Source organism: Xyrauchen texanus, chromosome 23 (genome assembly GCF_025860055.1).
Source record: "Xyrauchen texanus isolate HMW12.3.18 chromosome 23, RBS_HiC_50CHRs, whole genome shotgun sequence".
Classification (NCBI taxonomy): Eukaryota; Metazoa; Chordata; class Actinopteri; order Cypriniformes; family Catostomidae; genus Xyrauchen; species Xyrauchen texanus.
The window spans coordinates 14,179,595-14,195,539 of record NC_068298.1 but is presented as its reverse complement, the minus strand read 5'-3'; the positions used below and the strand labels follow the sequence as shown (position 1 = coordinate 14,195,539).

Genomic DNA, 15,945 nt, shown 5'->3' with positions numbered 1-15,945 from the left:
TCTACACTCCCTAGCAACCAGGCCAATTTGGTTGCTTAGTAGACCTGGCTGGAGTCACTCAGTATGCCCTGGAATTCGAACTTGTGAACTCCAGGGGTGGAAGCCAGCGCCTTTACCACTGAGCTTCCCAGGCACCGATCTGACATTTATTTAATAACACAGCAATGTAGGAACTTTGGTAGTATAAATGTATATGGTACGTATTAAAGTGCCACAGTTTTTCACCATTATATGTTGGAAAAGTATGTGGGAGCTAGGAGTTTATTTAAACTGTCCTTATTCTACCTCATTATGTAAGGACATTTATAATGGTATTAGTCACGTTCGACAACCATTATAAGCAAGATAAATGACAAATAACTAGATTATAGTTGTTTTGTTCATTGTAATTCAGGTGGATCACTCAGTGGAAGCTGGTTCACTCTAACTTTTAATGCTTGTGACCTCTGCACCCAGGGCCTCTTTGCAGAGATGGTCTTAATAGCAGTGTCAGGCCAGAACCATTAAATGGGGGTATTTCTTCAGAAGCAAGAAGTTCTGAAGTCACAAGTCTCTTTTGTTAGTTTTATTGGCCAGATGTGAGCTTCACTGTATTTCTTGGTTGTTTAGTCAAGCAGTATCTTTTAATTTATGATGTCGAGGAATTCCAGAACATAAAGGTTGGGTTTTCCTAGATCCAAGTCATATTGCTGCAATTGCTCTGCATCTAATATCCTACTGCAATGGTGTGTTCGTAGGCTTGTGTGCATAGATGTAGTGTTGAGTAGATCCTGGAAGAATCCTCAGAGAGTTCATTTCATTTCATTTCATTTTTTATTAGGATCCCCATTAGCGGCCAATTTAATGGCAGCTAATCTTCCTGGGGTCCTCTTTAAAATATTCACACTGTAAAATGTGACCCGTCACGGAAACCAGTGACACAAGTCGGCAGCACAACTTGTGAGCAAAATGAGAAACAAGTGTTTTTTTCCAAAACTGGTGATTTCCGCTTTTTTGCAGAATCTGTTAGTTGAGATCATGAAGAAGCCTCTCCATGTTTGAGATAACAGTATTGGTATATTTAAAAGCGTACATTTTGAGGTTGAAATCGGCTTGTTTTTCGGAGATTCTAGCATGCAGTAGGGGCGTCATTGTCTGTGTGTATTTCCGTACTGAATAGCCGCCGGCGCTTTTGCCCCCGCCCCCCAACAGCGTGGCTACTTATTATGCAGCGCTCTAGCCGGCTCTATCTGATATCAAAATTCAATGAAGATGGACGCCGCAAAGAATGTCGCAGACGAGCTGAACTGTGGCCGTTACAACGAAAATGTTTTGAAGTACTTCTTCGACAAGCCGGATGCTTATGAACAAGCGTTCACTGATTCTGAAGACGATCTGAGCGACGATGAAAGTGGCATGATAAGACTGAATAATATCCCTAATCTACAACTGAGCGAAGATGAAGACGAGGAAGAATGTATCGGACTGGCGTCAGACGAGTTGGACCGTAAGATATCAGAGGCTATATTGATAGTAACATTTGATGGGGATATAGATAGAGAAATGGGGAAAATCCGTAACTTTGACTGTAAATGTTACACGAGGAGAAAAGAGAACTCTCTGCATGGGAGACAGTCTTGTAGCCAGAAGCTTTCTCCAGACATTATGTACAACATACGGCTGGATTCTTTAGCTGCGGAAAAAGAGTGGCAGGACATGCGAATTATTGGACATTTAGAGGCAAACAGACGCACAGTGCAAACTTCGGAGATGGTTACATCCACAAAGAAGACCCCGACAAAGAGAAAGTGTGCCCGAACGACTTATTTCATTGGAGGCAACGAGATCTGCAAGAATACTTTTCTGTTTCTTATGGGGTGAGTTTCCATAAACATCAAAGTTTGTCGCTTTTTGTTCATTCTAAGAACACGTACACGTTATCTCATGTTTAGTCCATGTTTAGACCTTCCAATACCTACCTATTGTTTTTAGCTAGCTCAGGACTGTCGTTTTAATTGTAACGTTAGCTGCTAATCGTTAGCATCATATCACTTGCCAAAACCCCCATTACTATAATGAGCTTTAAGATGGTAATGTGAGCTTCTGCTATTAATTTGAATAATGCTTCAATTGCTTGAATTGACTGGTGTTAATGACTTAATTTAGGATTTTTTAATCCTTTGACTCGAACCAGGTCTAACCACTAACTGAGGTCTAAACCAGGACTAAAACAAGACTAAACCAGGAAGTACAGATACAAGCTCTAAAGTAAGTAAAAGTAAAAAGTATTCATCATAAAATTTACTTCAGTAAAGTAAAAGTACCTATAATTTGTACAATACATTTTGATATAGGTGACAAGATGCCTGTTAGCAAGACCATGATGTTAAACGTTTTTCTTATTTCCCCTTTTTTCAGCATTGGCAGAGACACCCTGGCTGATATAGTCAAACACTATGAGGAGAATGGGGCAAGACCACGTTTGAGGAAGAAGCACTCATTGCCACGTCCACCAGCCAGGTTCATCAGCCCTGAGGATATCAACAGAGTTGTGGACTTCATAAAACACTATGCAGAAGACAATGCCATCATGCTGCCTGGCCGACAGCCTGGGCATAAGGATTGGCATGTGAAGTTGCTGCCAACTCATGTGTCCAAGGCCTCAGTGTGGCGTCTCTACGTGAAGTCTGCTAAGGAGCTTGGTATGTGTAAACATTGATTTAAAATTGAGTGCTTATAAAGTGAAATAATGCGGAGCACTATTAGCAATTAGTAAAGAAGCAACAAGATCATCTTTCCCTTGTGCAGAAAGAGAGGGCTGTGTACAACGACATGACTGCTGCCTGCAGAAAGATTTGCTCTGGCTCCAACCTGTCTTTTGGACCATCCCTACCAGCAAGCAAGAAGATTAGGATGCATTACAGTTTTGATTTTGCTCAGCAGGTAATATTTCACACACATTTACTTCACTTTACTTTATTAATGTCCCTTAAAGGGCGATTTGGTGCATGAGAATAAATAGTGCAAATGCAGAATAGCATCAATATAGTAAGTTTTATCTTTATTAGACAATTATGAATAGATGCAAATTTAATTTAATCTAATCCAAGTTCCCTCTCTCCCTCTGTCTCCTACAGTTACACTTTCCCTCAAACCCTCTCCAGCCAGGACCAATGTACTTCCTGACCCCACAGAAATGTGGCCTATTTGGTGTTTCATGTGAAGGGCTGCAGAAACAGGTGAATTACCTGATTGATGAAGGCATGTCATCTACTAAGGGAAGCAATGAAGTCATCAGCTACATGCATCATTTCTTCGGCAACTTTGGAGTTGGAGAAACAGAGGTGGATCTTCATTGTGACAACTGCAGTGGGCAGAACAAGAACAACTTCATGCTCTGGTACCTTGCCTGGCGGGTTGGACACAAGCTTCACGATAAAATTGAAATCCACTTCCTTATTGCTGGCCACACCAAGTTTTCCCCTGACTGTGGCTTTGGACTCATCAAGCAAGCCTACATGAAGACAAGAGTCAACACTTTGGCAGACATCGCTGAGGTACTTTAACTTTACTTTGCTTTAATGACTTCAGTGCTGTTTTCTGTTCTGCTTCAATGAAACATTTAACTGAAGATCTTTTTTTTCTTCCTCTCTTCTCTTTTTTGTCATCAGGTTGTGGAAAACAGCTCTCCTGTGAGTCACCTCAATATCCCACAGCTTGTTGGAACGGCAGAGGGCAAAGTTTTAGTCCAGACCTTCGACTGGCAGCAGCATCTGACTCGCCACTTCCGTAGACTCCCACAGATCAAGAGTTATCAGCACTTCAGGTAATTGAAACTTTCACATTGTGTACATACAATATAACATAGCAACAACATACACATGACAGTTTTTTATAAGAAAATACTTTGCCATGTTTAAAATGTCTTATGTGCTTTTTCTGTCACAGCTTTGAAGCCAAGAGACCAGGTGTGGTGCTTGCAAAAAGTCACCGTGATGCACAACCTGTCGAATATCAGCTACTGCGCGACGGAGCAGATCTGCCCCCTGTCGACGGTCTTCCTGTCCTGGCCCCACCTGGACTGAAAATTGACAGGCAGACCTATCTATATGAAAAAATCAGGCCATTCTGTGCTGACGAGGCAAGAGACATCACATGCCCAGCGCCAAGGGTCACAACACAGAAGAGTCCACAGAAGAGGATGCTAATGTAATTTCATTGGACTGTGTCACAAAGACCTTTTTTCTTGTTTACAACACCTGCAATGTCACTTTATCAACCAACCACCTGAATTTAGTTTTACATTCTTGTATGAAAAGCACTCAGTGTACATAAGAGTTGCCTATACAGTTTTATCGGTAGATGCTAAGAGACATTTATTTATTACCTGTTTGCAAACTTTTTTTTTTCTTTGATGGCACATTTTCCTGACCTTTTGCTCCCCCTGTGCTTTACAGCTTTACAGGGGGAGCTTTACAGGGGTATGGCTTATCTAAATGAGATGTAAATGAGCCCTATTGTCACTCCCAGCAGCAGAGAGAGGTGAGAACTGCACAATCTTTTGAGGCCGTTTTCTCCCCTTTTAGCTTTTTTGAGTGCCTACCTTCAAATGGCCACAACTTCTCCAAATATTGTCAGATTTCCATGTGTTACAAATCGTTGGAAAGCTTGGAGACTACACTTTCAGAATCTGTGAATAACTCAAAATGCCCCAAAACCGACTTGTGTCCCTACTTTCCGTGATCGGTCACAAATTATACTGTCACACACCAAAGATGAGATAGTCACAATGTCGGGGAAAAAACTGCTTTATTGGCAGAATGGCAAAAGTACAAAGGGGCAAATCCAGAGAAGCGTAGTAATGGGGAGCGTAAGGTCGAAGCCGGGAGATCAGAACAAAACAAAGGGGCAAATCCAAAGAAGCGTAGTAAAGGGAAGCGTAAGGTCGAAGCCGAGAGATCAGAATACACAGAGACAAAACAAGAGAGTAGTTTAAACAGGGGAGGCTAGCGAAACACTAGAGCTGGCAAAGCGAAGGGGGAACTAAACAATAACCAACAACTGTGGGGAGAAAGGGCAGGGTATAAATAGAGGAATATAACAGTGCAGGTGAAACTAATATTCCGGTGATTGGGAGCGAGTGTGAGAGCTAGAGGGGGCGGGGTGAACTTGGGGATTGGCATTCGTTACAGTACTTCCCCCTCTGCTGCGGACGGCTCCGGACGGCCGTGCTCGGTTACGAGGAGCGCAACCTCTGGGAAGTGGTGCGGGACGATCAGGATGCTGGCGATGCTAATCAAGCTTGAGAGCTTGGTCCAAGACATCCCTCGACTGTACCCACGACTGTTCCTCAGGTCCGTAGCCCTCCCAGTCTACCAGGTACTGCAACTGGCCACCCCGACGTCTGGAGTCTAACAAGGCCTGGACAGTATATGCGGGCTGACCCCGACATCGATTGGTGGAGGGGGTGTCTGGGATGCAGTGGGCGGGAACATGGGGCTGTAAAATACGGGCTTAAGAAGGGAAACATGAAACACAGGACAGATTTTGTAGCGGGGTGGCAAAAGTAATTTATATGTGACAGGGTTAATTCTTTTACATTTTTAAAAGGGCCGACGTACTTAGGGCTCAGCTTCTTGGACGGGAGACGAAGACAGATGTCTCGGGTCGACAACCACACACGCTGGCCCGGATGGAATAGAGGACTGGGTTGGCGTCAGCAGTCAGCCTTGGATTTCTGGGTCTGAGTGGTGCGTTGTAGACGGTCATGGGTGGCTCTCCAGACCTGGGTGCACTCCTGGGCCCAGGCGTCCACTGCCGGAACATCACTGGGATTAGCCTCCCAAGGGAAAAGCGGTGGCTGATAACCCAGGACGCATTGGAATGGGGTGAGGCGGGTGGAAGAGCTGACCAGGCTATTTTGGGCGTATTCGGCCCAAGGGAGGTAGGTGTGCCAGTTACCCTGGGTCTGGGCACAGTAGGCTCTCAGGTATTTACCTATTTCCTGGTTGAGGTGCTCAGTCTGACCATTGGTTTGGGGGTGGTATCCCGAGGAGAAGTTGAGCTGGATGCTTAGTCTGTCGCTGAAGGCTCGCCAGAATCGAGACGTGAATTGAGTACCTCTATCGGACGTAATCTCCTCGGGGATGCCAAAGTTCCGGAAGACGTGGTTGATTACGAGGTCGGCCAGTTGGGTCGCGTTGGGTAGTCCCGGTAGGGGAATCAAGCGGCACATCTTTGAGAACCTGTCTATCACCACCAGGATCTCCGTCTGACCGTCGGAAGCAGGCAAGTCGGTGATGAAGTCCATGGCGATGTGGGACCACGGCCGATCAGGTATGGGCAACGGTTGGAGGAGTCCAGTGGGGAGGTGACGGGGAGTTTTGGACTGGGCGCCGACTGGACAGGACATAGTCGTGGACGTCGTCCTTGAGTGAGGGCCACCAAAACTTCTTGGTGAGCAGCTCGGTGGAACGGGTGATACCCGGATGGCCGGAACAACGGGAAGTATGGACCCACTGCATAAGCTGAGGGCGAATGACGGTAGGTACATACATCTTGTTGGGGGGTCTGAGGAGGCGCGGGCTCGTTACCTTGAGCCCGTAGGATGGCCTCCGTCAATTCCCACCTGACGGGGGCTACGACACACGATGTGGAGAGGATAGTCTCTGGCTCTGAAGGGTTCGAGCCGTAGCTGAAGAGTCGAGAGAGAGCATCAGCCTTGGTGTTTTTGGAGCCTGGGCGAAAGGTTACGGAAAAGTTAAAACGAGTGAAAAACATGGCGCACCTGGCTTGTCTGGGGTTTAACCTCTTGGCCGAACGAATGTACTCCAGGTTCTTGTGGTCTGTGAAGACAACGAAAGGGAACTTAGAACCCTCCAACCAATGACGCCATTCCTCAAGGGCTAGTTTAATGGCTAGCAACTCTCTATTCTATAGGTGAACTTGGGGATTGGCATTCGTTACATATACAAAGCAATAACAACACAAATTACAATCAAAAAGAATTCAAACATTGCAATTACATACAAAATATTACCAAGTGCAATAACATGACAATTTCCAGCTTTCACGAGGTCATTTGCAGCAATTCCTGGGTTACCGTCCTCTTAAATTTATATTTGTTCTGAATTCTGCGTGATGAGACAGAGAGTCGATTCCAAATAGATATTGCTCTATAAAGTGATGTGCGTTTCAGAAAATTTGTCTTGGGAAGCGAAAGTTTTATGTCACCGCCTAATGCCTGCCTGGTGGCATATAGGTGTCTATTTCCTACAAAAACAATCTGCTCAGAGAGAAACTGTGGTTGTTTCATAAAAACTGCTTTCCACAATATTAAAATTAATCGTAGTCTAATTTTATCTTCAAGTGTGAGCCAAGAAAGGCATTTATGCATCAGGACCAAGTTAGTGTCAAGAGAGCACTGGAGGACAGTCCTCGCTGCCCTATTTTGTGCCACCTGAAGCTTGCGAAGGTCTTTTTGTGATGCAGACGACCATATAATTGGACAGTTATCTAAATGGCACAAAACAAGAGACTGAACAACCTGTTTAGCAATGGACATAGGAATATATGACATACATTTTCTGGACATTGCAATACCATTCCCCATTTTAACTATCATTCCATCAATATGAGCTGACCAAGACAAGTAAGAATCCAAGGTGACGCCCAGTAACCTGGCTTGCATCACCTGTCTTAGCTGCAGCCCATTGACTGACAAGTTCAGAGAGGGCTGGGTAATTAGTTTTGATCTTTTCCAGAATATCATAGATGTTGATTTGTCTACATTTAAAACTAATTTGTTATCTTTTACCCACTTACTTAAATTCTGCAAATCATGATTTAATAAATTTGAGACATCTTGAGGAGTTTTTCCATAACAATACAGTGTGGAATCATCTGCATACATAACAACAGTTGAATGTTTCACAATAAAAGGTAAATCATTTGTAAAGATCAAGTATAGCAAAGGCCCAAGGCAACTACCTTGGGGCACTCCACAATGTATTGTATTAGTAGATGAATATTGACCATTAAAGAACACCCGCTGCTTCCTATTGGATAGGTAACTCCCCATCCATGACAGAGACGAAGGTGTAAAGCCATAGCATTCTAATTTTTGAAGCAGTATTTTATGATCTATCAGGTCAAATGCTGCACTGAAATCCAACATCACTGCTCCTACTAATCTGTTTGCATCTATTTCTTCTAACCAATTATCGGTCATATGAGTTAAAGCAGTACATGTGGAGTGACCCTTTCGATATGCATGCTGGTACTTGGTGATCAGCCCATTAGAAAAAAAATATTCATAAACTTGCTCAAAAGCAATCTTTTCCATAACTTTGCTGAGTAAAGGTAATAGACTGATAGGTCGGCTGTTCTGTCCTGTAAATGTGGCTCTTTTATTTTTAGGCAGTGGTATAATTTTAGCCTCCTTCCATTTCTCTGGAAATAAGCCCGCAACAAACTTAAATTGACCAATTGAGCAATAGGAAAAGACAGAACTTCAGCTGCCACCCTGATAAGCCTGGAGTCCAAATGGTCCATGCCTGATGACTTTCCATCAGGAAGAGCTGCAAGAATTTTTTCAACAGAACCTCTGTCAACTTGACTGAATGAGAAAGTGACAGAATGGTTCTTATCACTCATTATCTTACTTAATATTGCATCATAAGATGCTGAGATATTTGGACACATACCGGATCGAAATTTCTCTACCTTACTAATAAAATAATTGTTGAAATAATTAGCAATTCCCTATGGATCTGTAATGAACACTCCATCATTTTCAACATATGAAGCAGATGAGTGCTTACTCCTGCCCATTATTTGATTTAAAGTATTCCATAATTTTTTACCATCATTTTTTGCTTCATTAATCTTTTCCTGGAAGTACTCTTTTTTTTCTTCTTTCTATTCATTTTGACTACTTTATTCCTAAGAGTTCGGTATTGTTTTTGTTCAAATAGTTCGCAAGAAATATTAGCTTTTGTTTTAGCGTTATCTCTAGACATCATTAAATTTTTAAGATTTTTGTCCAACCAAGGGGCACTTTTATTTCTCACAGCTCTTTTTCTATGAGGAGCATGCTTGTCAACTACTTTCATTAGTATGTCCATAAACCTATTAATGGCTAAGTCAGGGTCACGATCTTCACACACTTCTGACCAATCCACACCTTGAATCTCACCCACATACTGCTCTTGGTTGAAATATCTATAACATCTTTTATGAATTATTTTACAGCCACTTTTAGGCAATTTAGTTTTCCTTGTGACTCCTATGATATTATGGTCACTACAACCAGTGGGCAAAGAGACTGCTTTGGAACATTGTTCAATAACGTTTGTAAATATATGATCTATACATGTTGCAGATAACCCCAATGTACTGGTAACAACCCTAGTGGGTTGGATTATGATTTGTTTTAGGCCACATATTGTAGCTGTAGATTTAAGCTTCTTATACATTGGACAGTTTGGTGTCAGCCAGTCAATGTTAAAATCACCCAAAATAAATATCTCTCTGTTTTGATCACAAACAGCATCAAACATTTCACATATGTCATCCAAATATTGAGTATTAGCACTGGGAGGTCTGTATACACACCCAACTAAGATAGGCTTTATGTGAGGTATATGAACTTGTACCCATAATGCTTCAATATTGTGCCATATGAAGTCATTTCGAACATTAACTAGGATGTTATCCTTAACATAGAATGAAACACCACCACCATGTCTATTTCTATCCCTCCTAAATAATCTATAGCCATCTATCTTCACATCAACATCCGTGAAGCTAGAATCTAAGTGTGTTTCAGACAAAGCTAGGAATTCAATACTATTAGACTGCAAAATCTGATATATATCATTAGTTTTGTATCTCAAACTGCAGATATTCAAGTGCGCTATTGTAATATCCTTAATTGGAAAAGCTGAATGACACAAATCAATAGCCATGATCTAAATTACAAGTAAAAACACACAAAATACAAATAAATAAATAAACAAGACAGAATGAATGTTTACATACTTCTAACTAGGCTCCTCCACTCTTGGATTTTATGACCAGTTTATCGTATTTCAGAGTGGCTATTTCTCCTCTTTCCCGGGCAGCTCGCAGCTTGGGAAGCAGTTCTTTTCTATTCTTCATTACAGCCTCAGAGAAGTCCTCATTTATGTAGATGCGTGTGCCTTTTAATTTCTTTTCAGAGGATAAAATGGTCTGCTTGTCCTTGAATCGCAGGAGTTTGACAATTATCTGTCTAGGTCTTCCACCCTCCTGAAGACAAAATTATTAGCCACCCCTATAAAATTTCAATTCTTTTTCAAATATTTCCCAATTGATGTTTAACAGAGCGAGGGGATTTAAACACAATTGTTTTTATTATATTTTTCCTCTGGGGAAAGCCTTATTTATTTCAATTTGCCTGGAGTAAAATAATTATTTAAAACAATAATAATTATTATTATTGCTCAGGTCAATATTATTAGCCCCCCTTCAGAAATTATCTGTTTGATTGCTACAGAACCAACAACTGTTATCCAATGACTTGCCTAATTAACCTAACTCACCTAATAAACCAAATTAAAATCCCAATCCTTTAAGTTGCACTTCAAACTGAGGATTAGTATGTTGCAAATCAACTATTCTAGTCATATAAAACTGTCATCATGGCAAAGACAAAATAAATTTGTTGAGACTTGAGAAAAATAATTGTTAATGCTCACAAAGCAGCAGAAGGATATACAGGTTTATCAAAACGTTTTCAGGTGTCAAGAACTGCTGTGAGAATTATCAAGAAGTTTGAAGAGACCCACTCAGTGGTGTACAAGACTGGCAGAGGCAGGAAGTGAAAAATTTCAAAAAGCTTGGAAAGAAAACTGGTGAGAGAGGTTTATAAAGATCCAAGAACAACTGCCAAGATACTTGTGAATGATTTAGCCAAGTCTTGGATTGATGTCTCAATGAAGACAGTCACTAGAGCCCTGCACAGGAATGGACTGCAAGGTTGCAGACCAAGAAAACTCCACCTATGAAGAAGAGACCTCCAAGCTAGACTGAAGTGTGCCAAGGACAACCTAGAGAAAAATGATGCATACTGGAAACGTGTCCTTTGGTCAGATGAGACAAAACTAGAGGTCTTTGGCCATAGAGATGTTGCCTATGCTTGGAGAAAGAAGGGAGAGGCGCTCAACCCAAAAAACACTGTTCCCACAGTGAAACATGGCAGTGGGATTATAATGCTGTGGGGATGTTTCAGTGCGTCTGGAACTGGGAATCTCATCAGGGTCGAAGGAATAAGGAAAAAGGAAGGCTTCCAGAAGATTTTGAAAGACAAGCTCAGGCAATCTGCAACAAAACTTGGTTTGGGTCAACATTTCGTCTTCCAGCATGATAACGACCCAAAGCGTACCTCACTTCTGGTGAAGAAATACCTCCAAATGAGCAAAGTGAATGTCCCTGACTGGCCTGCACAAAGCCCAGACTTGAATCCCATAGAAAATCTGTGGGCCACACTGAAGACTAGAGTCCATGCCAGGAGACCAACAAATCTGGAGGAGCTTGAGGGCTGTGAATCCTCAGGAGAAATGTCTAAAACTTGTTGAGAACTACAACAAATGACTAAAGGCTGTTATCAAGCAAAAGGGATACACTATTGTCTGTTTTTTATTCTTGGTTATAATTTTGTTTCTATTTGTATTATAAACTATTATGTTTAGAAATGCTATGTTGAAAAAATCTCCATTTTTGCTCCATTAAACAGCACTTCGGAATTATTTGAAAAAAAAATATATATATTTCATAGGGGGCTAATCATTTTGTCTTCAACTGAATGTCTAAACAGCTTGTGTGTGTAGTGGTCGTGTGAAGAGCAGTCCTGGTGCAGAGAGATATCACTGAGGGGAACTCAGGAGACGTGTCTATGGAGGTGAGGCAACAGGCAGGATGATAAACACAATCCCGGGGCAAACAGTGCAGACTGGTAACCAATACACAGAACATGTAACAGGGTATACTAGGGCAGAGGGAGCAGCGGTAAGCAACAGGACTCAAACAACTATCGAGAGATGGTTATAAAACAGATTGAGGTACATATATTCTGGGAACTAATGGCAATCAGGTGTCGCTCGCTCACAGCAAGCTGGAATGATCAGTGTTACCATGGAAACAGTCAAGCCTTCCATGGCAACGCTGATTATGTGAACCAGCAACACCTGAACCAAACAGAGAGAATATGTACTGACAAACTGAAACAAACCAACGGACTCACCAAGATTGTGACAATTCCACAGTGATGGAAACCTGAAAATATTACAGAATTGACTCAGAATTGTCATGAGAATGAAAAATATCTCAAAAGTAATGTAAAAATAATTTCTTTAGTTAAGTTTTGTTATAAAATAATGCATCAGCTAGAATTAGCTCTTTTTGAGTGCATTTTCAATTTAGTATGATTATAATCACAAATTACTGAGAAGTCATTGAAATTATCTGGTCAAAATGTATGAAAACCCTTTTCCAATGGCAGAGAGTTTTGGAAACTAAATGAACATCTTTGGGATGTAGTGGGATTATCTGTGTGGATACTTATAGCATCTGAGGGCTGTGGGCAAAATGTAAAATTATAGGACAATAATACAGATTGCCCGGTAACAAGGTTAAGTGCTGATAGGATTTGTGGAATATCTCAAACTGCTTTTGTGCAAGGGTGACTACATCATCACCCTTTGGTGAGGAATAATGGCTCTTCTTTCAGGAGCATGTGAAATTGGATTGCTCATACAAATAAACTTGTGTTATCCAATTACCCCTCCAAACTACATTAAGTAACGCTTTGGATGGAGAGCCTAGGCCACCTTGCTCCTATAAAACTCCTGAAGCACAGAGATCCTGACGAAATGGAGATATATGTTTTCCAGTGCATCACGAGCTATTCTAATCTACAGCCCTTAGAATCTCATCATTAAAATAAATAAATACATATTGATACATTGCACCAATAAGTGCCAATATATACAGTGTATATATATATATATATATATATATATATATATATATATATATATATATATATATGATGGAAAAATATTGAAGTGTGCTGGCCAATTCTCTATGCAATCACATCACTATAACCTTGCTTTTTAAGATAGGGTGAGGTGCAAAGCAAACATGTAATGTTATAGCATCCTTGGATCAGCACAAAAGGGTCCAATACAAGTGGATAGGAAGGTTTAGAAAATAAGAACCTGAAAACTATTGGTGTTGCATTAAGGGGTCAAGCTAGCACCTCTCTAATAACTGTCACCTGCAGTGTCACTGCTGACCAACACCACTATAAATTGATAAAATGAACTGATATGACACTGCAAGGGAGGGAGGACATACTCCACCCAGACAAAGTTTGAGTATATTTCTTGACTGTACAGCACTACCTAGAGCATCATGGCACAGGATTGCAGAGGCCGTTCCCCATGTCCGGGCGGTCGGGCTACTCCGTCACCCGGCAGATGGCAGCAGCGCTCCCCGGGTGGACGGCAGTGTCGAGGACTCTGCGACGGGCATCCCGCCTCCTTCCCGAGTTTTCAGCACCAATGTAAGGGGGTTAAGATGGGCAAGGATGCGACAACCGGCTTGTCAATATAAATAATGTTTAATTAAACTCAATACAAAAAGCACAAACATAAACACACATGACGGACATGCCCGTAATTCTCTCTCTCTCGAACCGTCGTCACCGGCCGTCTTTATCCCTTGCGCGCCCCATCAGGCCGATTGGGGACCGGGCATGCGACATTCCAGCCCGGCCCCGCCCCCCTCCGCTCCACAGAAAGTTATGAAAAGTTATGAAATAAAAAGTGTTTTTTTTACTTTTAGTTCATGTTAGTTTGCTATATATACCTTCCAACATACTCCTAAAGTTTGACAATATTAACATGTATAAGATAAACATTTAAAATGTACAGTCTTTCACTTTGGGATACAAAAAATATTATAATATTGTGCTCATGGTTGTACCCAGATGTATGCTTCTCCCGCTAAAACGACCTTCCTCTGACTAGCAAGGAGCAAATCATGGTCCGCAGCTGCTATTTAACCTAAAGGCTTAATTATGTGAGAATAGGAAAAAATATATATATATATATATATATATATATATATATATATATATATATATATATATATATATTTAACAATTAAAGTTAATAAATTACTGACAAAACGTAAAATGACTTTTTAGATAGAAAGGAAAATGTTGTCAAAAGGAGAGGTTATGCAAAAATTTTGTCACCGTTCAGTTCTTTTGCATCTTTTTTAAATTTATTTTTTTATTAAATAATAGAGAATAGTGACTGTGGGTCTCAGTCCGTATCATTCTGTCTATCTTATTTTGTGTTCAATGGAAGTAAATGATTAAACATTTGGGGGTGAACTATCCCTTTAATATGCTGCAAGTATTGTGAGCTCCATAACCACAATGAGCACTTTGTCAAACAGGTTTTGGGTTTGCCTAATTTAAGACAGGTTGTTGTAGTGTAATGCATAGTGAAATACACCAATTCAAATATATTTCTTTACTTTCTGCTCTCCAATACCTAATGTATTATGTTGGTTATAGTTATTGACAATGAAGCATGAATTAAACGCAGACTAAATTCCTACCAATAGAGGGCAATAGTTAATTACTAAATAGAGCATATGCACATAGAACTTTGCTCAGTAATTCCTGTGATTTACTCTTTTCTGTCTTTGATATCATCATATTGAAAGGTTTTAGAACAGTTAGACCTGAAATAGTTCTTCAGGGCTCTTGAGATTTGGAGCCACCCATAAATATGTTTTCATGCTGACTTAATTTCTGGAATGCCTATTTTAAATCTATCATTTCATTAAATTCCAGCATCACATCTCAAATCCTTCTGTCTTATTGGTTGTCAAACATAATCAAGATCATCTCCTTTTATGAACGTTCTCAGCCCCTTCACCCTTTGTAATCTCTCTCTCTCTCTCTCTCACTCAACCCCCCCCCTCCCCCCCCCCCACACACACACACACAAAAATACACACGGACTCTCTCTTTAGTAAACTCACAACCCTCGCTAAATTTCAAGGTGTCAAAGGCAAGTAGATATTTTGTGTAGATACTATGTCTAAATAAGTACATAAGACTTTGTATGATTAATATGGAGAAACTTCACCTACAACCTGCTGCAAAGCTTTGATAATTAAATATCACACGTGTCAGGAAAGATACATGCACATTGCCTTTGCTTTTATATATGTAGCCTTGTTTCAGCTACAATGGCCTTTGGCACTTCCAGAATTTTTCAACATTTTCAACAGGACAACATTTTTGCAGTCCAACCGATAAGCCAAAGTTAAAAGCTAAGGGACAAGAAATTGATGAGTTCTGAGAAAACCATGTCAATTAATTTGTCATCAACCATTAACCGAGGAATGGTTATCCTCCCCTAAATAATCTTTGCCTTTAAAAAATGGTAAATGGATTCTATATTGTTCTGATTAGAGAGTTGAGAAGTCAGATTAAATATAAAAGAAGATTCTTACCAAATGCTCAAGTCCAGTGGCGGAATTAAGTATAAGCAACATGGGCATCTGGGCATCTAAAAATGATTTTTACATAAATTAATGTTGTTGGTGTGACGTGAGCAGAGGCGGTTTTAGCTTGTATGGTGCCCTGGGCTGAAGGGGGGTTTGTCCAGGGCACCATACAAGCTTGAACTGCCACTGCTCATGTCATTACCAGCAACATTACTTAATTTCACCAAACAGGGGAAACATCATTACAGACTGTTTCTGGAGTGTAACATGACTGCATAACATCTAATTGGCAGAGTTGAAGTGTTGTCTATGCCGTCCCCGGAAAGCACCCCATGCCGCCCCTGGAGTTAAAGTGTTTTAATTAGTGAAAGGACACTTTGAGGGGCTCATTTA

The 15,945-nt window shown here is 40.9% G+C and overlaps 1 protein-coding gene and 1 long non-coding RNA gene across 2 annotated transcripts; both read left to right on the top strand.

Moving 5' to 3' along the window:
• Positions 1–1,565: 1,565 nt before the first annotated feature.
• Positions 1,566–2,677, top strand: LOC127663007 (uncharacterized). The gene is made up of 3 exons (XR_007972951.1): positions 1,566–1,856; positions 2,174–2,247; positions 2,398–2,677. It is a non-coding gene; the product is annotated as an uncharacterized LOC127663007 (long non-coding RNA).
• A 134-nt stretch (positions 2,678–2,811) lies between these two features.
• Positions 2,812–4,192, top strand: LOC127663283 (uncharacterized). The gene is made up of 4 exons (XM_052154790.1): positions 2,812–2,922; positions 3,117–3,536; positions 3,651–3,805; positions 3,928–4,192. Exons 1-4 carry the CDS (start codon positions 2,812–2,814, stop codon positions 4,190–4,192), a joined length of 951 nt encoding a protein of 316 aa, XP_052010750.1.
• The last annotated feature ends 11,753 nt before the right edge of the window (positions 4,193–15,945 follow it).